Source organism: Schistocerca nitens, chromosome 2, assembly GCF_023898315.1.
Source record: "Schistocerca nitens isolate TAMUIC-IGC-003100 chromosome 2, iqSchNite1.1, whole genome shotgun sequence".
NCBI classification, from domain to species: domain Eukaryota; kingdom Metazoa; phylum Arthropoda; class Insecta; order Orthoptera; family Acrididae; genus Schistocerca; species Schistocerca nitens.
Genome location: NC_064615.1, coordinates 493,916,166 through 493,939,744, shown reverse-complemented (window position 1 = coordinate 493,939,744; position 23,579 = coordinate 493,916,166). Strand labels below are relative to the sequence as shown.

The following is a 23,579-nucleotide window of genomic DNA, read 5'->3' as shown; positions in this document are numbered from 1 at the left end:
ATTAATTCATTCCTTATATCCTGATCATTATTGTACCTTAATACTCTCAGTTCAAATTGATGCCTGCCTTCCTTCTCCTTTCCAGTCATCCTGGGAAGGCATTTGGTGACTGGTATTAGTTTAATCTATCTCATTGAGTCATCGATGGGGGTTCATGAACTTCCACAATCCGTACAGTATGATCCGAGTTATGGTATTCAATGGTCGCACATTGGAGGCTCCTTCGCCCATTGGTATAACTCCTTGTGCTGGATGAGGACTTGAGGCATTTGTTCCATCCTGCTGATGAACATTATGCCTCGAATTATCTTCCCAAGGTCGAATACAATTGGGTTCATCACTTGGGTACCTGTTACTCTTATTAATATCACTACTATGCACATTCGCGTCACCATAATGAGGTTTACCTCTAGCACAGTAAGTATCTCTTCTATATTTATTATAATCATTGTTTTTAATGCAACCATAGGACGAAGATTGTCCACACTCCTGTGATGCGGGTTTGACCCGGTTTTCGGTATTATTTAATAATAATACATTAAATTATTATTATAATTATTCGTATTACTATGAGTGTGAGTCGACATTTGATTTCTACTCATTTGTCTTGCGTCTTCCATAATCATATCTATAGAGTCAATCACCGACAAGAATTGTTCTACATCGTGGTTAGGAACATTTATTAACTTTTCACGTATATTTATGGGCAACCTTCCCTTCAAAATTCTGATCACTTCCTTGTCAGAAATTGGATCACTCCAATAATGTGTCTTTTATGTACTTTTCAAAATATTGCCTTAAAGTACTCCTTTTACTGTTAAAATACTCAGGTTGGTAAACCTTTTTTCTTAATTACTCTTGTTTACTCGACCAGTATTTAGCCAAAAAAAGTTGTTCAAACTCAGTGCAAGTATGGCAACTTTCACTTACTTTGGCGGCCCATAATGCGGCTTCTCCGGTAATTTTGGATACTATAAATTGAAGTCAGTCATGTTCTGACCAGCTACGTGGAAATATTCTTTTGAAATTATTGATAAAGATTTTCAGATGCAGGTTGTTCTTTTCAGTGGAGAATGTTGGGAATTGTCTACTTTCAAAAATGCTGTTCTCCACCTTTAATGAAGACAAATATCCTCGCTGACCAAAAGAATCATCATCTTTACCAACCGAATCATCAACTTCCCCAATGCAAATTTTCACCACAATTGTACTTCGTATTATCACATGTTCGGTTGTTTTTCGACCTATTCTCCGAACGTTTGTCCTCTGTCAACAAATTTTGTGATGACTCTCGTTCTAACTCCGCCAATTTATGATTGGTTTCCTTTTGCCATTTAGGTAACTCATCAACTATTTGGTCTTTTATTTTCTGAATTTCGCTAGTGAAGAGCTTAATTAATTCATCATTTCTACTTAGGTGCTCATTGATTTTTTCATTTGGCTGGGATCCAATAGTAGTCTTAACCTTGTCTACAATTTCATTTCCTTTTATTTCTATCCATTCAGATAGATCTTCGTCAAGTCTTTTAGTTTGATCTACTAAATACTTGTCAATCCCCTTATGAGCATCGGACTCAAACTCGACTATTTGTTTCGAAAGCTCTTCTATCTGTGCGCTAGCATTGAAGCAGCTGCTTTCACTTGGACAGTCCATCATAACTCTTCGAAACTACCTCATATTTCTTTTCTACGTCATGAAGTTTTCCCATTAAATTATTGTATTGCCTTTCTAAGGTGTTAGAAAACTCTACATCTAGTTCTCCAAATTTCGCATTTAATTGAGTCTCCCAGTCTGCCTTTAATTCTTTCTTAGTATTTTCCAGTTTATAATCAAAGGTGTTCAGTTTGCTTTCCAAAGAATCCATTTTAACTTCTAATGAACCAAATTTGGCCTCAAATTTTTCATTTAAGTTTTGATTGTCCTCTTTTAATTGCTTATTATCTTTTTCTAGTGAACCAAGTCCTCCATTCATTACACCCATTTGAGTATTTATTGATACCAGCATACAAACATTTTTTGATTAATATTTCCATTCTGAGGATCAACTTGCTGATCTACTTCCGAAACCTCAAGATCTTTATGTTCTCCCACGCTGCTTACCTTACTTATCATTGTATTTGAATCTCCTAACGGCTCTAAATCAATAACTGTATTATTATCTGTACATGTCTCCTGTCCCACATTGAGCTCATGGGATGCATCATCCATATCCTCTTCACTTTCCTCTCTCTCTCTACTCATTACTCTACTCAACTGCACATTATCATGTATTCTTTTCATTCGTTTTGACATGATTGTTCACTACCAAGACATACACTTATTTTCACTATATATACCAAATCATAAGTCTCAACTTCCTTTTTTTATAATTATACTGTTATTTTAATCATACCTGGTAGTATCGCTCACTTTTAGCTATTATTGAAGAATACCTCTCCCATTGGACAGACTCACTGGCTGCTACAATATTTTCCAACTCTAGGGTTCGTGAATCCGGATGACACTCGACTCGATGCAGCAATCCTCCTCAATCGAGCCGCACGTTGTGGCGCCACTTCTACTGTATCCTCCTTTGTCGGCGGTGTTGTCGTTGTTACTGTGAGACACCGTTACACCAAGAGGAAAGGTGCGTCGATCTTAGAGCAATGAGATATGATGACCTTAAGCCATTGAGAACACACAACGGTCACGGTAGCACCTGATTCCAGAATAGCTGCAGTAGTTAGGATCTACGAACTATCCCCTCTTGACCAGGTCCCCAAAACTTAACTCGTAACGAGATACCTTCAAAGCAAATTGTCATAACAATTGTCTATAAAGGCTTCGTACAATGAGAAGAAATGTTACAGTTTATGGAATAATAACAGATACGACCAAACTGTCTTGTCTCTTCTGCTTTATTTAACATAACTTCGTTCACAGTTTTATTTCGCATTCACCACTCATTCACCGAAACCCTTTGATGAACAGTTTTGGTTGCTTGACACCAACAGTCAATGATAATGATACAGCTTTTCTCCTTTTTATAAATTGAAGCCCGCTCTCCGCGATAAAAAAAAAAAAAAAAAAAAACCCCGGTCTCAATACCGCGTCCCTCGTGAGATGCGAATAGACTTATCCCGGAATTGACCACCCTGTAGGTGTACTCAGTTTAATGACCACACTTTGCTATCCACTATTTCTCGTAACTGAATGTCCATTTGTTAGTCTGATTATACACTGTAGCTATTTAAAATTCGCCCCTATATTTTTCACAATGCACAATTAGCACTTCTTTACTTTTTTTTTCCTAAGAGTAAACGGAAGAAAAAGACTCCGTATCATCGGCTTAGTCGATATAAAGCAAAACACCTTAATATGCCCAATTTTACCTCTTCTTATAGGATTGGCTATCTTACTCATTAATTTACTACATATTATTTCCAATAACACTAAACAGGTATCGCCGTTATATTTTAATGGTATTCAAAAGCATGTTACTATTATTATGACCGACCAAATCGAAAAAAATTGCACGGCGTGCATTTTTAATGATAACTTTATGCTATTCAGGTTCTGTTACAGCTATCTTGACTCAATGTTACATGGTGAAGGGTGTGACAACATAAATGCCAGCACTGTACTGACCATTAAACATTATTAAAAGATTATGGGCAAAAGCATGTTACTTATGTAAATAACAGAAAAAATAATGTTGGGGAATAATGTTTCTTCCATAAAATGACATATCGTGACTTTCCAAATGTGGGTCAAATTAAAGTGTATGAGTGGCCATCAATTCATCAGTAGAATCAAAGGAATCCTTCAGAAAAGAGAAATTTAAAGCAATATCTATGACATTGCTGAACTTCTGGAACTGTACTATGCAAAAATGTCTGCATCTGATAAATAATATCCTGACTTCATTCAAGACTGCCTCTTATCAGAGTGCAATAGTCTCTCCATTAATTCAAAAGAACTATATACTTACAACAGACAGGGAACTAAAAAATCACTTTAAATTAGTGTAGGGATATGCACCCAGGACTACACAACATACATAATCACATGCTTCAACATCTTGAAAATAGTAAAGAAAATCCATCTTAATTTTTTTGACAGGATATGGCAAGACAGCAAATTTACATACCAATGTAGAGTATCATAATACTTACGCCAAAACCAGGACAACACACAAAAAATAGAAACTGCTATAGACTAATCAGTCTAACAACTAATTGGTTTAGTAGTTAGAAAGGATGGTCCATGGACGGCTTAGTTGATGTTTGGAATCTAGAAATCTTTCCTCATTTCAATGTGGATTCTGAAGATCTCAAACCAACATTGATTATCTCATACAGTTACAAATTTTCGATTATACAGGGCAATTTGTAAGTAACCATAAAAAAGTTCCAGTTATGACCCTGTTAAAAACCTGCGTAATACCAACTTTTAAATCATTTTCTTTAAAGAAAAATGCTTGATTACAATATTTTTTTTTCTTTCCCAGAGAAGTGAAGGGTGGCCTCCTGACTCCCTTGCCCCATGGGCATGGGTGCCTTGTATACAGGGCTATTTTGCTAAATGGGAGAAAACTGCAGGAAACAAACCATCAGAGGATGGAGAGAAAAAATGGTCATATGGACATAAGGCTGGAAATGGATTCCAAGATGGGTAAATCTGCTAGAAACTAGAGGTAAAAGATCTGTGACAGTGTAGGTTTTTAGTGGTGGAAAGAACACATGAGAACAAGCAAGGCAAGTTGGAATGTTCTGTCTGTACTAGTGTTTCAGCTTCACTCTTAAGAGGCAGTCACCAGTAATCCTCGCCCACACCTTGAGGCAAGTTGGAATGTTCTGTCTGTAGTAGTATTTCAGCTCCACTCTCAAGAAGCAGTCGTATGTAATTCTCGCCCCTACACTGAGACTTACCGTGTGCTAATGGTTCACTGCCACTGTACCATGGGATTGGATAACAGAAATCCTAGCACTGTGGTGGCCCGTTTCATTAACATGTGACAAAACCATTGCCCTTTATGCTAGTTGGAATAAGGCCTGCACACGTTGTAAGTGAGACAGATGTGGCAGTTGTCTTGGAGAATGTTCTACATGGTCATCTGACCTACTCCCTGCTTGTGGGCTACCTGCTTGGTGACCGACGAAGGCCTTTTGTACCTGCCCTCAAGTGGGTGTATCTTCCATGGAAAGCATTTCTGGCAATAGGTCCATATGACCATTTTTACTTCTTATCCGCACGGGGGTTGTTTCCTACAGTTTGTCCCAATATAGCAAAATCACCCTGTACATGGCATAGTAAACACCAAAATTCAATTGCTGTGTTTTGATTTACGAAAGTGTTAAAACAACATGGCAGTGTAAGATGTTATAAACACTCACAAGTTGAATTTTTGCAGAAATATGTTTATCTTTTATAATATTTTTTTTATCACTTTGATTGTACTGAATACACACAATCCTCAGCATAGAACATGTGCAGGGTAATGGAGTTACACAGGGATTAGTTTGAACACTTCACTTTTTGTAGCTACAATAAATGACATAGTAGACATGATGATCCATACAGTCACACCATCATACACTTCAACAACCGTTGTTTAAATTATAGTTCCACCTCATTATGCCCTGCTGAATGCCAACTCCAGACAGCTATAAATGTTGTTGTTGTTGTTGTTGCTGCTGTGGTCTTTAGTCCATTGACTAGTTTGGTGCAGCTCTCCATGCTATTCTATCCTGTGCAAGCCTCTTCATCTCTGGATAACTACTGCAACCACATCCATTTGAAACCACTTACTGTACTCATTGCTTAGTCTCCCTATGCAGTTTTTATGCTCCAAACTTTCCTCTAATAATAAATGGATGATTCTTAATGTCTCAGACAGTGTGTCATCAATCAGTCACTTCTTTTAGTGAAATTTACCACAAATTTCTTTTCTCCGCAGTTCTCTTCAGCACCTTCTCATTAGTTATATGATCAACCCATATTAACTTCCAGCTATACATAAGTCTCAGAAATGGGTGCAAAACTGTGGACAACTTTTCACCAGCTAAATTCTCTTGTCATGAACACTTGTAAAATATGGTCTACCCATCATCTTCCAGAACTATAGTTAGATACAAATTGCTGGAGGTAATGGACCAGTATCATTTTCTAGGATTTCTTTTTGATACTGAGCAGTTACCATGTTAACTGCTCATAAGATAACTTGAGACAGCTTGCATGAAGAATCTCAACAAGCTCCGTTTCCTCTGTAACTTTTCCTTGTTAGCAGCTTGAACTGTTTTAGAAACATTTTATAAAACACTGCTTTCATTCTTTTTAGAAGATGACGGCATAGTTTAGTGGCCAGGAGCACCACTCACTTTGGGTTTGTTAGACCCTGTCCACCAGAACAGAATACATTTCATAAATTGGGATTTCTGCAGGAGCTCCATCAAGAGCCTCTTTGTGGAAATGGGAATAACCCTACGAAAATATGATGCCAGACTTAATTTAATTACCTACACAATTACGATTATACAGATGTCAAATCACCCCTGTCATCCCATCCTGTTCAACAATTCAAAGAACCAGCTATTAATGAACACCTTAGAGCAGGATGACCAGTGTTGTACCATAGGTTGCTGAAGGACGGAAGTGTTCCCAATGATTGAAAAAAGAAAATGCATGGTCATTCCAGTTTTCTAGAAGGGTCTTTGAATCTGCATAAAAAACTATAGGCCTGTATCATTAGTGGATAACATTGGAATTTCCATGAGGTTGTTCACAGACGATGCTGTTCCCCAGACTTAAATTTCTTGGAAGAATCCTCACAAAGGGTAGACCACTAACAAAAGAGATAGTTTACAAAACACTCGTTTGACTAATACTTGAATATTGATTTTGAGTCAGGGATTGATAGAGGAAGAAAATAAGATCTAAAGAAGATCAGTGCATTTTATCACAGGTTCATTTAGTAGCTGTGAATGTGTCGTGGAAATGCTCACATAACTTCAGCGGCAGATACTATAAGAGATGCATTTTCAATCATGGTCTGGTTTGCTGTTAAAATTCTGAGAGAGTGGATTCCTAGCAGAGTCAACCAATATATTACTTCCTCCTGTGTGAATGTTATGAAAAACCACAAAGGGAAAATTAGAGGAATTTCAGCTCACACAGGTCTACCAGCAGTTATTCTTTCCACACAACGGGACTGGAACAGCTGAAGGGGAAGTAGCAGTAGTACACTAATTACTCTCCGCTACTCTCCTTCTGGTTGACTGCAAGAAATTCATCTTTCCCAAATAACCTAAATGCAAAAACTACCAGTTAACCCCCTGCCTCCCCCACTCCCCTTGTGACTAGTACTAAGGATGTGCCCATGGCGTGGCACCAAAGACAACATGGATCACAATTTTTGTCCCTCTATATTTTATTCAGTCATCAAAGATTCTTTTACAGAGGTAGTTTGAAAGAAAATGAGTGATCAGCTATGCATAATACACGTTTCATGCCTGTGGATGGAATCAGACATTGTTCACTACAAAAAGAATATGGCATTTTTACTATGTAATTAATAACCATAAATAGAGGACTAAAAACTGGTACAGCTATGATGAACCATATGCCCTTCACAGCAGGGAGATATCCATCATTTTCCTGTGGACACCGAGCTATGTAGACATCCCATGTAATGAACTGGCAGACAAGGTAATTAAAGAAGCAATGTGGATGTAAGCACTGGAACTAGACATCCTAAGTATAGATATAACAGAGACACAGCATGTCACATCCTGTAGAAATGGGAAGAAGAATAGCAAAACAATATAAAATGCAAAAAACTACAAACATTGTAAAATACCATGTTGTGTAATCGATATTGGGAAGGCAGAGGAAGTGTTGGCACAATCGTTTGTTCACACAGCATCAGCCTGGCACTGTACTGCACACAGGCAATATACACACAAGCGGCAACTGTGGCCAGGGTGCACCTGACTCTGGTCTTGTATCAAGCATGTGACCGCAGTGTGAGTGCCTTGTGATCTGACCTAAATTGGTAATGTTCACATACAGGCTCATTATGTATCAGAGAGAATCTTCCGTAAACTTGAGGAATGAAACTTCCTGGCAGATTAAAACTGTGTGCCCGACCGAGACTCGAACTCGGGACCTTTGCCTTTTGTTCGAGTCTCGGTCGGGCACACAGTTTTAATCTGCCAGGAAGTTTCATATCAGCGCACACTCCGCTGCAGAGTGAAAATCTCATTCTGGAAACTTGAGGAATGCTTTAAAGAGGGGATGTTCCCTAAAATGGGACACACAAAGTCTGGTAGTCGTCTCTGGCACTACCATTGTGTCGGTCGTCACCATGCCACAGACTTAAAATATTTGAGTGACTGTCTGAAGAAGAACAGTATTGAGAAGATAGTTTTGGGATCACAAGAGTACAGGCAGCTGATTAGTAGAGCTGCATAGACTGCATACAGTAATACACAGCAATAACAGGCCTTGAAATAGAGCAACTTTATTCAGTTGTGCCAGGAGAAGACTTCCATTGAATTTTTGTTATCCGGGGTTTCCCTTAGTCCTGAGTTTCCTTGAGAGTTATGCCAAGTTCTGTGTCCCTGAAATCCCAGTTAGCTTGTAGTTAATTTACTAGGTGGAGACCTGCAGGCTGCCCACGAGGAAGTCACTCTTTGATTGCATCAAAGTAGGTAAGCAGTTGGTCAGTCAAAACGTGTTCTCCCTACTCTCTTTTTGGGACATGACAACTGCCAAGGTTGGTATACATCATTATGAAGTTCATGAAGAGAAACTATTGCCACATTCCATCTTGAAAGTTGAACATACCATTCTTACTAATGAATTTGTTCTACAGAAGAAGAATCCTTCACAGTGTATCTGTAGAGCAAATCATCACAATTTTAAATATTGCAGAGCTATCAAAGATGCGTGATGTCAGTTAAAGCCAGCTACCACAGATTCGTGCAGATGATGTAAATGACCATAATCCATGTGTTACATTTACTATAAAGATGGGAATTTTGTTACCAGATTTAAAGTTAGCACTATTAGATGTTGGGGCAGGAGACGTAGCTCTGAGGGTTTAATCCAACATAAAAAACAAGATGTGTGCCTGTTCCTATACTTGAATGTAATAGGTATAAACTACATGTAGTATATCACAGTTTTAACTTTTTGCACAAAGCTTTTAAATTTACCTCCATGACAGCTAAATTTCATCACTTAAGGTAATCATACAAGTACTGAGTGTAATGCATTTATAACATTCTTATCATTGAATTAAAATGTGTGTGTGTGTGTGTGTCTAATACTGTGAATGACCATGTAGTTAATTCCCTTTAAAATCACAATCACTACCACATAATCAGTGAACTTTTAGGCAACTAAGTTAGTACAACCAGTGTGCTTTTCTTCCTTTTTCTTTTTTATTTTGTTTTGTTTTTATTTTTTTAAACTGTGCAATAGACCGCTGTGTGTTTCACAGTTATATCCATGACATCAAACTATGCCTTCATCATGCTGAATATGGCCGTTGATCAATGTCCCTATGATGTTGTAACTATCTAGTTAGTTTTCATAATAATCAGTCATTTTGTTGAAGCTACAAGCTACACTGATTGAGGTGCTGGATTTATACTTGCGGGGAATAGGGTTTAAAGTTGCATCCAGATTTATGTTTCTGTGAGCTCCCTAATTCAGTATATGCTGGGGTGGGCTCCTTTGGAAAGGACATGGCCATTACCCTTTCTCATATCCATCTTATCAGTTATTTTATTTGGTCTCTAATGACATTGTTGTCTGTGGCCTTAAAGCTCCATTGTTCCTTCATCACAATGTTTCAGGTGTAATCCACTTGATTAACCTAACATGATCAATTAATGTAAGTAAGTAAGTAAACACCATAAATTTTGTAAAATTTGAATGCATTTCACACAGATCAAAATAGTGCAAGTTCAGTACCACACTAATAGTATCTTGCTGTGAAACTACACAGTAATCAGCTACAGACAATGTTGTCACTAGAATCATAATCATCTATGCACACATTAGTGTCGATACATTCATTCAGTAAGCATTTCTATCTCCTCGACAACAGGGTTTCTTTCTCTTCCATTTGTATGTAGATCACAGGAAAAATGACTGCTTAGTTACATCTGTAATTTATGTAATTTAGTCTTCACAGACCTTACAGAAGCAATATGTAGGAGGCTGTAGTATATTACTAGGTTCCTCACTTACTACTGTTTCCTTAAACTTTCATCTGATAGTCAATGTATTGTCTCAAAGTGTCTGCCTATTCATGTTTTTTAACATTTCCCCTGACACTCTCCTGTAAGTCAAGTGAATTTGTCGCCATTCATGGTACCCTCTTACAATATGTTCAATATTCCCTGTTAGTCCTATTAGGCACTAGAGCAATATTCTAGGATGGTTCTATTGAATGTTTTCTAGGCCAGATCCATTGTAGACTCACTGCATATTCCCAGTACCCTACCAATGAAATGAAGTCTGCCATGTACTTTACCTATGATTGAGAGCCTAGGTGCCTACATTTTTGAACATTTAAAGCAAGTTGTCAGCTTTTCATCACTTTGAAATCTTATTAAGAGTGAACAGATGTTTGTGCATCCTTTTTTCAGATAATAATCCATTATAGATAACTGCAAACAGTATGAGGTTACTATTGATTTTATCTACCAGATTGATAATATACTTCATTTACAGCAAGGGTCCCATTACACTTCAGTGATGCAGTCCGAAAGTTACTTATACATCTGTCAGTGACTTCCCATCCAGTATAACATGATGTATTCTCTCTGCCAAGAAACTGACAATCCAGTAATGAATTTCAAACAATGGAAAATCCAGGATGAAATGAAGCCTTCACTGAGTATAATTATCCTCCCAACTTTGTACAAAAACAAGTCTCTCATGCCTTATCTTTCCAGTCTCCCACCACCTCCCAAAATACCACTTTCCAGCCACAGAGGAGCATTCCCCCCCTCCTAACTCAGTACCACCCAGGACTGGAGCAACTGAATTACGTTCTCCGCCAGGGTTTCAATTACCTCTTATCATGTCGTGAAATGAGAAATATCCTGCCCACTATCCTTCCCACCCCTCACATGGTGGTATTCTGCCATCCACCAAACCTACACAATACACTTGTCCATCCTTATGCAACTCCTGTTGCCAATCCGTTACCTCATGGATCATACCCCTGTAATAGACCTAGATGCAAGACCTGTCCAATCCATCCTCCCACCACTGCCATCTACTCCAGTCTGGTCACTAACATCACCTATCACATCAAAGGCAGGGCTACCTGTGAAACCAGTCATGTGGTCTACAAGCTAAGCTACAACCACTGTGGTGCATTCTATGTAGGCATGACAACCAACAAGCTGTCTGTCCACATGAATGGCCACTGACAAATTGTGGCCAAGAAACAAGTGTTGCTGTTGCTGAACACGCTGCCAAACATGATATCCTTCATTTCAATGACTGCTTCACAGCCTGTGCCATATGGATCCTTCCCACCAGCACCAGCTTTTCTGAACTGCGCAGGTGGGAACTTTCCCTGCAATACATCCTACGTTCCCGTAACCCTTCTGGCCTCAACCTTTGTCTTCATCCATCCAGCCCCTTCCCTGTTCCCATTTAAGCACTACACAGCCATCAGTCCACCACCACACCCAGTCTTTTTATTTCTCTCCTTTTCCACTAGTATCCCCCCTCCCCACGTCTCCTGTGCCCTCAGTCTAACCTGCAGCACTTCGCTGTCTGCCACCCCTACCATACTATCCCTCCCCCTCCCTGCTCCAGCCTCCTTCTTACCCCACCCAGTCGCCACTCCTATCATGCACTGGTGCTGCTGTTCACAGTGTGGTTTCAGTTGCCTGAGACTGCAGTTGTGTGTGTGTGACTTGCATTTGTGTGAGTGGGTATGTATGTCTGTGTATTGTTGACAAAGACCTTAATGGCCGAAAGCTATAAGTGTGAGAGTCTCTTTGCTGTGCCTATCTGCGATTCAGCATCTCCACTATATGGTGTGTTACAGTCATGAATTTTCTTTGATGCTCCACATGATTGTACAGTCACTATAAGCACTGAAACCAAAAACTTTCCTGGTTTTGGGAAACAATACACCCACCTGATTGCCACGATTCAAGGCTTTAAGGATGTCACATGAGAAAGTTGTGAGTGGGACTATGCAGGTTCGATGTTTTTGGAATGCATGCTGGTTGGCATGGAAAAGGTCTTTGTGTTAGAGATACCTCATTATGTCCGATATCAGAATATGTTCTGGGATTCTACAAGAGATGACCATCAGTGCGAATGGACGGTAGTTTTGTGGGTCACTTGTGCTGCTCTTCTTCACCTGTTTTTCCTTTCACCTACTGGGCACATTTTTTTTTTTTTTCTACAAATCTGCAGTGTATTATGATTAAGAGAGGGGCCACCTCAGCAGCAGATTTTGTACAGAATCTGTCACATATTCTGTTGGGTCTTGGGGCTTATTCAGTTCTAGGAATTTCAGTAGTTTCTCACTGTGTCTGACCATGATGTCTATTACTCATCCCTGCAGTAATGCAAGAATGAATCTGGACAATATTTCTGTATCTTTCTTTGTAATAGTACATTTGAAAACCAGTTCTTTTTTCTAAACTTATGGTTACGTCAGGGATTGTTTGATACAAATATCCAGTTATACGATTTTGTCCTCTGTGGATATTGAGTCTTGCGCAAATAATCTGAAACAGTTGCAATGTCTGTCATTGAATTTCAGTTTTTTGTCTTCTGTGACAAACACACCACCTCCATTTTGCCTTAGTCTATCCTTTCAATTTACACTATATTTACTCCAGAAATCTCACTGCTATCAATTTTGTATTTTAAGCAGTTTTCTGTATCTAGTATTAGGTGTTCTCCTCTGCTTTTCAGCATTGCGCCGAACTTTGGCCCTTTGTTGTGAATGTTTTGACAGTTAATCATTAAGAATTAAGATGTTAAATACTGTAATCTGGGAAACAGGGGGGGGGGGGGATTTTTCATTGGGTCTTATACTGTTATGCTGGAATTTCAGGGACTCCAGCAGTGTCATTATTTGGTTTGACTGAAGAATCACCTAATCTGAAAAAAACAGTTGTGTGCACTCACAAACAGTCAGCTAATTGTGTAGGAGGAGTACTACATCTCTGAGTCATTTAGTGGGATCCTGCAGTTCTCATCCTTATGGCACAAAGCAAGGGAGTCACAGACTAGCTTGTCAAACCCTTCAAAGTTGCTGATTCGAACCTTCCACTCAACTAAGAACCTGTGGTCCATGATCAGTTTCGGGGACGATGATGATGATTGTCAACTTCAGTGAAATTTGATGACCAAGGTTGTTCTTCTTAGCCTTATCTGTCAGTCACTGGAATGATTCGAGCATGACCATTCAACTTGGATAACAGGCATTGTTCATTCCTCTGTGGGCCGTGATCTGCAGCTGGTTTGCTCCCTGTTTACTGAGTGGCTACTGGAAGAGCCTCTTCGACATGTTGCATTAGGCCCCCAGGCTTAGAGGCTTAAAGTTCAATATACTCCTTCTTAAACTCTGCTGACTTCGATACTCACCCAAGACATTCATCAGTCACAGTAATGAATAAAATGATTTGCAATATGGAAAGCAGGCTTGGTCATGTGATACAATAGCTTTTAAATGACTACAAGAAACTGCTTAGTTCAAAGCAGGATGATTGATTAAATTACAATGATACATGATTGTAAGGTTTTCTGATGGTTACTCAATGAACAGTGTGATTCATCCAATTAATGCAATCACACGTGTTCGTAAAATAATCATGAAACAGAGAAATGGGACAATTCTGTCTGAAATGCAAAGGACTTTAAATCAGTTACAATTGACATGGAAGTCAATCTGGTCAAATGGCAACAGGGATTTGCATTTCTTAAATGTTCCCTCATGATTGCCGCATTTTCACATCCTGTTGTTGTGCAAGCATGTGTTGGCATTCTGCATTGGTCAAAAATTATTAAACCTAGGTTATTTTAACTGTACATACATGACTGAGCTCTTTATCACTGATAGACCATTGGTTATGGGCAGTTGCGGCTCATAATTAAAGGCTCTGAGGTGTAGCTGCCCCAAAATATATATATATTAAAATAAATTTCTCAATAATGTATTACAGAATTTAAATTATCAGAACACATTTTATATATTTCCCACATGGCTTTAAATAACACTGGTCAACATTTTTGGAACTATTGATATGTGATATCAAGTGATATTTTTTGAATAGGTAGCAGTTAGTCTTAAGGCTGTGCCTTGAAATGCTGCTTAGCTCTATGTAACGAGGGTTTAGGGGCTTGGCTTCCTTGGAGTACAGCTCTTACGGGCACCCTGAAGGCTGTGGTGTTTTAGCTTAAGAGTGTCCTCCTACCAACGTAAACAATTTTCATGTTCCACTGCTTACACCATAAGGGAATGAACAGAGTTGCTGAAACTTTGCTATTGACTCCCTGTCTCTGTATATCTCTCATATGCTTTGATGCATCATTAACCAATGTTTAGTATTGTTGCTTTGATAGTGCTTTTATTGTTTTGATAGTGCTTTAGACAGTTTTTTTGTTTCTGACATTAGCTGCTATATCCACTGTTGGAATAAGTTTTCTAATGTCTCACCAGAGTGTACTAGAGTATGGTAACATAAGTATCACCACCTAGCAAGAGTTTCATGAATGATAAGAGGAAAAAGTGTTTGAAATTTACCCTGTGCTTGAAATATGCCCTGTTACTTTCGTTTCCTTGCTTGCTGACTGTAGTAATGTTTGTTATTAGTAAGTTTCTTTTTGTGAGTTTGTTGTGCATGAGTTTAGTGAGTTTTACGTTCTTGTGAATAATAACAGCATACCACAAATTTGAAAACAACACAATATGAATTCAGTGTGCAACTTATCACACAAAATTTTGGACATGTGGTTATGATAAAAGTGAAGGAACTTGGTGCACCAGACATGATGTAAACATGAATCGACAACAAAAACAGTGTAAATCCAGGCAAGATATACATGCGATTTTAACAGAGAAATGTACAATGCAGCTGAGTGGTTGTGTGTGCCATATCACTTAAAATGCGTATTTTTTTATACACAAGTATAAATACGGTGTGTAAATTACCATGGCAGTTGCTTGAGTTGTTCATGTCAGCCAGTGACAGCAAAAGATTCGTGATGTCATGAAAACATTGCTGTTTCATCATGTGAACTCATAAAAACTGTGGTTTGAGCACACAGAACATTAAATGTCTGAAGTTTAGAAATGAAAATACCAGAAACATTAAGAATGGAGCGAAGCTAACATATACTGCATTGAAGATCTCTCCAAAATGTGCCTTTTAGTATAGTTTGTTGTGGTAAGCTGTCAGAAAATGTGATGCTGGAGGTAAATAAGCTACCTACAGATTTTACCTTGAAGTTAGATTTTGATGTTATTTAGAAGATGATTATGAAACGGAAAGAAGATGCAATATGTAAATGTTTGGCTAGTGTGTGATATTGCCTCCCCCCCCCCCCCCCCCCCCCCCTCCACTTCCAATCGATAAATGTCATGAGCTTACCCAGTGTGGAAACCACAAGCTGCACCTGGTTTTAAGTATCCCTCCCATGCCTGATTCTTGCTTCCAGCCCTAATTACATTACTCATCTGTATTTCATCTTACATTCTGAGGATATGAGATTTTCCAGATATTTTGAAGCCAAAGTTTGGAAATAAATAATTTTGTTGATTGGAAGTGAAATCTCGTACTAATTTTGAATACAAATGAACCAGCTTTATTAGTAAAATCAAACAGCGGAAAATCCAGGATGGAGTGTAACACTATTTTGAAAAGGATAGTTACTACTCACCATATAGTGGAGATGCTGAGTTGCAGATAGGCATAACAAAAATACTGTCACAAAATGAGCTTTCAGCCAACAAGGCCTTTGTCAAAATTAGACAAAACACACACACACACACACACACACACGCACACACACACACACACACACACACACTGTAGTGCTTCAAGAATTTCGGAGTAAATTCTAGAACCACTTGGCCTTCCACCATTTCGAACAACCAGTATTTTAGAAGTGACTGGGAGAAACGAATATGCCCTACTGTGCATCGTGCATCGCCTATTTGTATGTGCAGAAAAAAAAGAAGTGACGAGAAAAAGAGGGACCGGCGGCCGTATGGCGGCAGACAAGTACCTGCTGTATGGTCCACAGAGTCTCCGTGTATGAGTCGAGAAGAACAAGGAAACTTTATGTAGTATTCTGTGCTCTTTAGTGTCTCGGTTGATTGTAAAAAGACTAATGAACAAGTCTTGGCTATGAACGAAGCAAGAGACATGTATGCTATTTGAATATGTGTAAATCAGTCTAATGTGTAAGGAATAAGTTAGCTTGCAGAAGTTATTGTCTGTGAAAGTTGGAAATATATAGTATTGAACTGAAAAGTATTTTATGAGTACCAAAATTATTTCAAGGATAGAGAAGTATTTTAATAAATTCCTTTAACCAGCTATAGTCTTGGAGAAGAAGCTTTTGGGAGATCGACATAGCTGATTACCCAGAGAAAAGAGGATCAGTTACACACAATGTGCAAGTTAACTGAATTGAGAGATGTTTGTGCCTGGCGACCCAATACCACACTGTCTCTTGTCGTCCAAAAAAAAAATGTTTGAAAACACACACACACACACACACACACACACACACACACACACACACACACACACACACTCACCTTGTGTGTGAGTTGAGTTTGCATGAGTGGGTGTGTCTGTCATCTATTTTTTACTATGACCGTATTGACCGAAAGCTTATTTTGTGACAGTCTTTTTGTTGTGCCTATCTGTGACTCAGCATCTGTGCTATATGGTGAGTAGGAACTATCCTTTTCATAATACTGTCAAAGCTTTATTAGTAGAATTATATCTATTTTTGTTATCCAGGATAATCATTGAGAACATAAAGTTTTAATTATTATGTAAGGAGATTTATTAGGGGACAAGTCCAGTTCATGTATTTTATTATTTGTATGAAATATTCCTCCTGTTTATGTCAGTAATGTATACATGTATGTATTGAGAAAAAAAAAAAAAAAAACGCCTTTTATTCATTACTCAGAAGGGCTACTATAACAAGATACTTACCATCTAATGTAAGGCGCAATAAAAGCAGTAGAAGATCGGAATTGTCAAGTCCTGGTTTTTAGTAAAAAAAATAAGTTATTCTACAGATAAGAAGAATATTTAACAAGTTGGTGGTTCGCAGGCTGCTACGAGCTGAATATCACAAAGAGGTAACTTAAAATATAAACAAACCCTTGCAACATTAATCTAGTCCAGTGGTAGGAGGGAAGGGCAGGTGGAGGTGGAAGTTCCTTAGTGTAACTCGAAAACTACTATGTTCTGTACAATGGTGTTTAGTTATTACTGCAATAATTATTTCTGGTCAGTCAATATAGCACATTTTCACCAACACTTTTATAAAGAAATCATTGCCTTAATAGTTATAAATGTTATTTATTTATAGCATTCACATTATGAATTACAAAAGTTGAGAAATTCCTTACTGTCCATTGGCAAGCACTCATAATATGCTGGTCTGTATGAGGGTGCCACATGGCTCTAAAATTTAGATACTGTAACGCCATCATTCAAGAAACAAATATAATTTCCTATTTCCTTCGCACAGATTAAAACTCTGTTGCTGAGCTCACAGCCTATAACCATAACAATAAATTAAAAGGTAGAAACTCCCATAGTGTGGATTCAATATTAATAAAGAGAAAGTTACACGCTGTCTTTGTGCAGAAGTGCTATTGTCCAATAAAATGGTTTTTAAGTGGTGGTAGAGTTGTCTTTGGAGAATAATGCTATAGATTAAAGATTAATCAGTCGTTTTAAGGTTATGGGCGAGGTTGCCTTATTTATGTTTGAAATACTGTGTGTTAAATAATTACATTATGCAAATTACTATTTGTACTTTGTTAGTCTCCTGTACATTAAAGTAATTTTGATCATGTTGAGCAACACAGCTGCTACTAAAGTTAATAATTCAATGAAACCCACCTCCAGTGTATTATTACAAATTTATTGCATTAAGACTGGTTTAGTTTGTAGAACATATTCAGGTTGCCAATTTTAGTCTTCTGTTGAACTGCAATGGCTGCTTACTTAAATTTGTTTATAATGAAACAATAAAATACTTATTTTGATTTTGAATATTTAGTTAGCTGTTAGGAAAAAACTTCTGTATAGTAATAAATTGTCACTTCTATATCGTTATTTGTTTCTAAACTTAATGCGACACTTCCCAACTGTTATTATTGTATCTTACTCGTAATGTTTTATTTCTTACTTTTCCATTGTCCTAAATATTCAGATTTTGAAAAGCCATCAATGTAAAATGTTTGATTTGCTTCACATATATTCTAAATGTTAAGAGAAATAATTTATCAAATCTACATAGGAAACAATTGAGAAAAGGAGTATTAATTATCAGGCATTACTGCTGCTGTTTTTTTTTTTCAGTTCTATGGACAACAATGTCGTTTGTGATCAAAAACTTTCTAAAATAAAATTTCTGTTACAAATTGTCGCAAGTTATATGAACTGTTCATGAAAATTTAATTGCATAAGTTTTTCATATGTTGTCAAAATTTCCTGAACTGATACTTGTTTTCAGCTTAATCACTGTTCATCATTGCCACTTGGTCATCATCAATGTCTACCCAAACAATGTAGAAAGTCAAGTGACAGGACATCCTCCTAGAGATGTAAGTGTCTGATGAAAACAGTATCAATTAAAATAAGATGCATTAGGTAACCAGCACTTGTTTGCAAATGAGTTAAATTTAACATAATTCCATGCTAAGTTATCAGTTCTTTTGGAGCAAATGTCATGGGTCTTTATCAGTGGGTCACCTTTATCCAGTTTTGTAAGATTTTGTGCTTTAAGGAAACTCCCCTGTCCATAATTTTGCATACAGCATTTTGGAATTTCAAAAAAATATTAGTTTTAATACTACCAGGCATAAAAAGAATGCCATATGTTTCTCATGTGATATTTTTACTACAATGAATAAAGACAATATTACATGTTTTTTATGTGATATTTTTGGTTTCATCAGACTAATTGCGTCACGAATCTGAACTCTTCAAATATGTTAAGACTGTTGATGGAATAAATTATTTCTACATAATGGTGTTATGTTATGCTATTGAATAAATGCATCTTTCATTTATTAATTTTTACTGTACAGAATTGCAACCTTAACAAGGAAAAGGTTCAGTCATTTACAGATAATTCTATTATGCACTTAGTGATTTACATGCTTAAGAGGAATATGTTGTATACACTATATTAACCCCTTAACTGCTCTGGACGTGTTAACGCTCGCACCTTTGTACCTGTACCAGTGTGCTCTGAACGTGTTTACGCGCGCCACCAGTCCTTCTACCTGGTACTCCGAACGTGTCTACACATAGACACATTCAGAGTACCAGGTAGAAGGACTTGTGGCGCACATAAACACGGTCAGAGCACACCGGGACAGGTACAAAGGCGGGCGGGTTAACATGTCCAGAGCAGTTACAGGGTTAAAGACAGCTATACACTTCCAAAATGTTGTATAAAAGTGGCCAAGTTACTATGAGGAATTTTTGCAGAAACCAAGGAAATTGTAAAATAATCATATTTATTAATTGCTACTACATGAAGAAATGATCAGAACAGAAGGAAACTTGTGGCAAATTCTTTATGTAATAGCACAAACAGGCTATAAACGATGAGTGAAAGCACCCCTATGGGTTCCACAGCTTTCTCCAAATTGTTGTACAAGGTATCAAAGCATGATTGATTGACCTTCTGGATACATGACTATGTGTAATTGATGTCCACTGCTCACTCACTGCAGTAACTTAGTTTGAGTGTGTTGTAGGTGTTAAAGTAATAATGCAACTCAGAGACAGGTTTGGTAATGGTTGGTTCCATGATGTGAGGCTGTCTTCTGTGAAGTGTACTGTATTGCTACCATTTGTGCAATATGATTTCACAGTGCATATCGAGAAATGCAGCAATTGTAGGAAAGTTATAACTGATTATTAATTCCAGTCACAGTTTTGAGATAACATAGATGATTACCACTTTTGGCCATTATAAGCTATCATCACATCTTTTTGGCTTAATTACAGTGTAACTCACGAACTTCCACACCATGTGTGACTGCTTCAGCTTTAAAATATGTGAAGGTTATAGTTGAACTTTCACTACTTGAGAGGATCCCCATAAAAAATGAGTGATCACAGGACAGTGAAAGTTTGTGGAAACATTTGTAAGGACATGTGGAAGAGCAATAACGAGTAAATCATTGAAAAAAAAAAAACCATGTTTTAATTTCCAAATGAGAGGGTAACATTTGTTAATTCCTTACCACATCCACGTTCGAGGTTACAAACGTTTCTCAATGTGATGACTATCAGTGTCAAAGACAGCCTGGAAGTTTGTGCAGATATCGTATCACAGTTGTCTGCTGCTCTTTTCCAATGATGGACCATGGAATGTTCAGCTGTTGTGACAGCTCATGCACTGCTTGAAGATTGCGTATTGCATCCAGCATTCTCAGCCACGGTAACAATTTGTGGCACAATTGGTCGTTGGCCTCTCCCAGGAGTGATTCCCAAATCACCAGTTAATTTGAACTTCTGAAACACATTCTGTGTACAGAAAGGGGATGTCTCCGAACTTCTTTAATGTGTCAACAATTGCAAAGAGCAGCAGTACTATTGCTACTGTTTAGATAAAACAGCTTTACAAGTTTAGCCCTGCTCACCTTGTCCAGACCCATGTTTGATTGTCTGCAGCTGTAACATACACTGATGCTCGTGTCTCAACCCTGTGTCGCTGAACCCGTACCAGACCTAATGGAAAACCATGACACCAACACTACTGACAATGCAAATTGTGCAGCGCACAGTCTGAACATCAGTCCTATAAAGTTGGGTACCAATAGGTTAGATAGTCTTCCATCTACACTGGATCAGGTAGTGAAAGATTAATTATAACTATCCTGTATGTCAGCTACAACCTATGTATTGTACAGTATTGTACTTCATCATAATTCTACATTGAGTATACTACAGTTCCATGCACAATACAAATTTAGTCTTCCGGTCGCAGTGTAAAACTTGTTAAAAATCCTAATGGTGCTACTTTTACCTGAAAGTAGACATGATGCTAGTACCAGAAAAGATATGCTAGTGATCAGTTAACATATAAATGAATTGCAGTGTATCTGAGTGGTGATAATATGCTAAGATAATATTAGTTTTGGTTTATTAGTGTATCATCATAATTAACAAACCAGTGCAGTCGCCGTCCGGGGTTGGCTATTTCACATTTTATTTCTGGAGGAAGAGCAGTAAATATCTTTATACCAGAGTACTGTACACCCTTCTGCACAACTTTCAAATTTTTACCTCCAGTGTGGAAATCATGTTTTCTCCTTGTGTTGTACTGATGGTATTCGCTGTTACATTTGTATAAATCAGTGTTTTTACTTATGAAACATATAAGTGAATATATGTATTGAGAAGTGGTTGCAAGAATTCCCAGATTCTGGAATGGGCTTCTGCAACTGCATTTAGGGTCTACACCACACATCACTCTTACAACACACTTCTGAGCAATGAATATTTTCTTTGCAAAAGGTTGATTTCCCCAGAAAATAATTCCATGTGCCAACAAAGAATGGAAGTAACCATAGTATGCTGCTTTTCTAATGCTTAAGTTTGCACAGTCAGAGATGATTCGCATTGCAAAAATTGAAGAGCTGAGTTTCTTGTAAAGATCTAAAATGTGATGGAACCAGTTTACTCCTCAGTCAATCTCCACGCTTAGAAACTTCGTTACTTCCATTCTTTCTATGATCTGTGTGGCATATTTAACAGTCATTTCTTCCTCAGTTGTGGCAGTTGGGGTGAGCTGAATTTAATAAGTCTTACTAGGGTTTGTTGAAAGACCATTTCTACATCTACATCTACATCTACATCTACATCTACATCCATACTCTGCAAGCCACCTGATGGTGTGTGGCAGAGGGTATTTTGAGTACCTCTATCGGTTCTCCCTTCTGTTCCAGTCTCGTATTGTTCGTGGAAAGAAAGATGGTCGGTATGCGTCTGTGTGGGCTCTAATCTCTCTGATTTTATCCTCATGGTCTCTTCCCGAGATATATGTAGGAGAGAGCAATATACTGCTTGACTCCTCGGTGAAGGTATGTTCTCGTAACTTCAACAAAAGCCCGTACTGAGTTACTGAGCGTCTCTCCTGCAGAGTCTTCCACAGGAGTTTATTTATCATTTCCGTAACGCTTTCGTAATTACTTAATGATCATGTAACGAAGCACGCTGCTCTCCTTTGGATCTTCTCTATCTCTTCTATCAACCCTATCTGGTACGGATCCCACACTGGTGAGCAATATTCAAGCAGTGGGCAAACAAGTGTACTGTAACCTACTTCCTTTGTTTTCGGATTGCATTTCCTTAGGATTCTTCCAATGAATCTCAGTCTGGCACCTGCTTTACTGACGATCAACTTTATGTGATCATTCCATTTTAAATCACTCCTAATGCCTACTCCCAGATAATTTATGGAACTGCTTCCAGTTGCAGACCTGGTATATAGTAGCTAAATGATAAAGGATCTTTCTTTCTATGTATTCGCAGCACATTACACTTGTCTACATTGAGATTCAATTGCCATTCCCTGCACCATGCATCAGTTCGTTGCAGATCCTCCTGCATTTCAATAGAATTTTCCATTGTTACAACCTCTCGATATACTACAGCATCATCTGCAAAAAGCCTCAGTGAACTTCCGATGTTATCCACAAGATCATTTATGTATATTGTGAATAGCAACGGTCCTATGACACTCCCCTGTGTCACACCTGAAATCACTCTTACTTCGGAAGACTTCTCTCCATTTAGAATGACATGCTGCGTTCTGTTATCTAGGAGCTCTTCAATCCAATCACACAATTGGTCTGATAGTCCATATGCTCTTACTCTGTCCATTAAACGACTGTGGGGAACTGTATCGAATGCCTTGTGGAAGTCAAGAAACACAGCATCTACCTGGGAACCCGTCTCTATGGCCCTCTGAGTCTCATGGACGAATAGCGCGAGCTGGGTTTCACACGACCGTCTTTTTTGAAACCCATGTTGATTCCTACAGAGCAGACTTCTAGTCTCCAGGAAAGTCATTATACTCGAACAAAATACATGTTCCAAAATTCTACAACTGATCGATGTTAGAGACATCTGTTCGACGTCCTTTCTTGAAAACGGGGATACCTGTGCCCTTTTCCAATCCTTTCAAATGCTACGCTTTTCTAGAGATCTATGGTACACCGCTGCAAGAAGGGGGGCAAGTTCCTTCGCGTACTCTGTGTAAAATCAAACTGGTATCCCATCAGGTCCAGCAGCCTTTCATCTTTTGAGCGATTTTAATGGTT

The 23,579-nt window shown here is 38.1% G+C and overlaps 1 protein-coding gene across 1 annotated transcript in view; it reads left to right on the top strand.

The window, feature by feature from the left end:
• The window catches only part of LOC126236450 (integrator complex subunit 13), a 242,279-nt gene that overhangs the window by 20,495 nt on the left and 198,205 nt on the right, over window positions 1-23,579 (top strand). Inside the window, exon 5 of the mRNA XM_049945769.1 lies at window positions 18,749-18,839. Within this exon, the coding sequence (XP_049801726.1) occupies window positions 18,749-18,839 (91 nt within the window). The remainder of the gene's footprint in view (window positions 1-18,748; window positions 18,840-23,579) is intronic.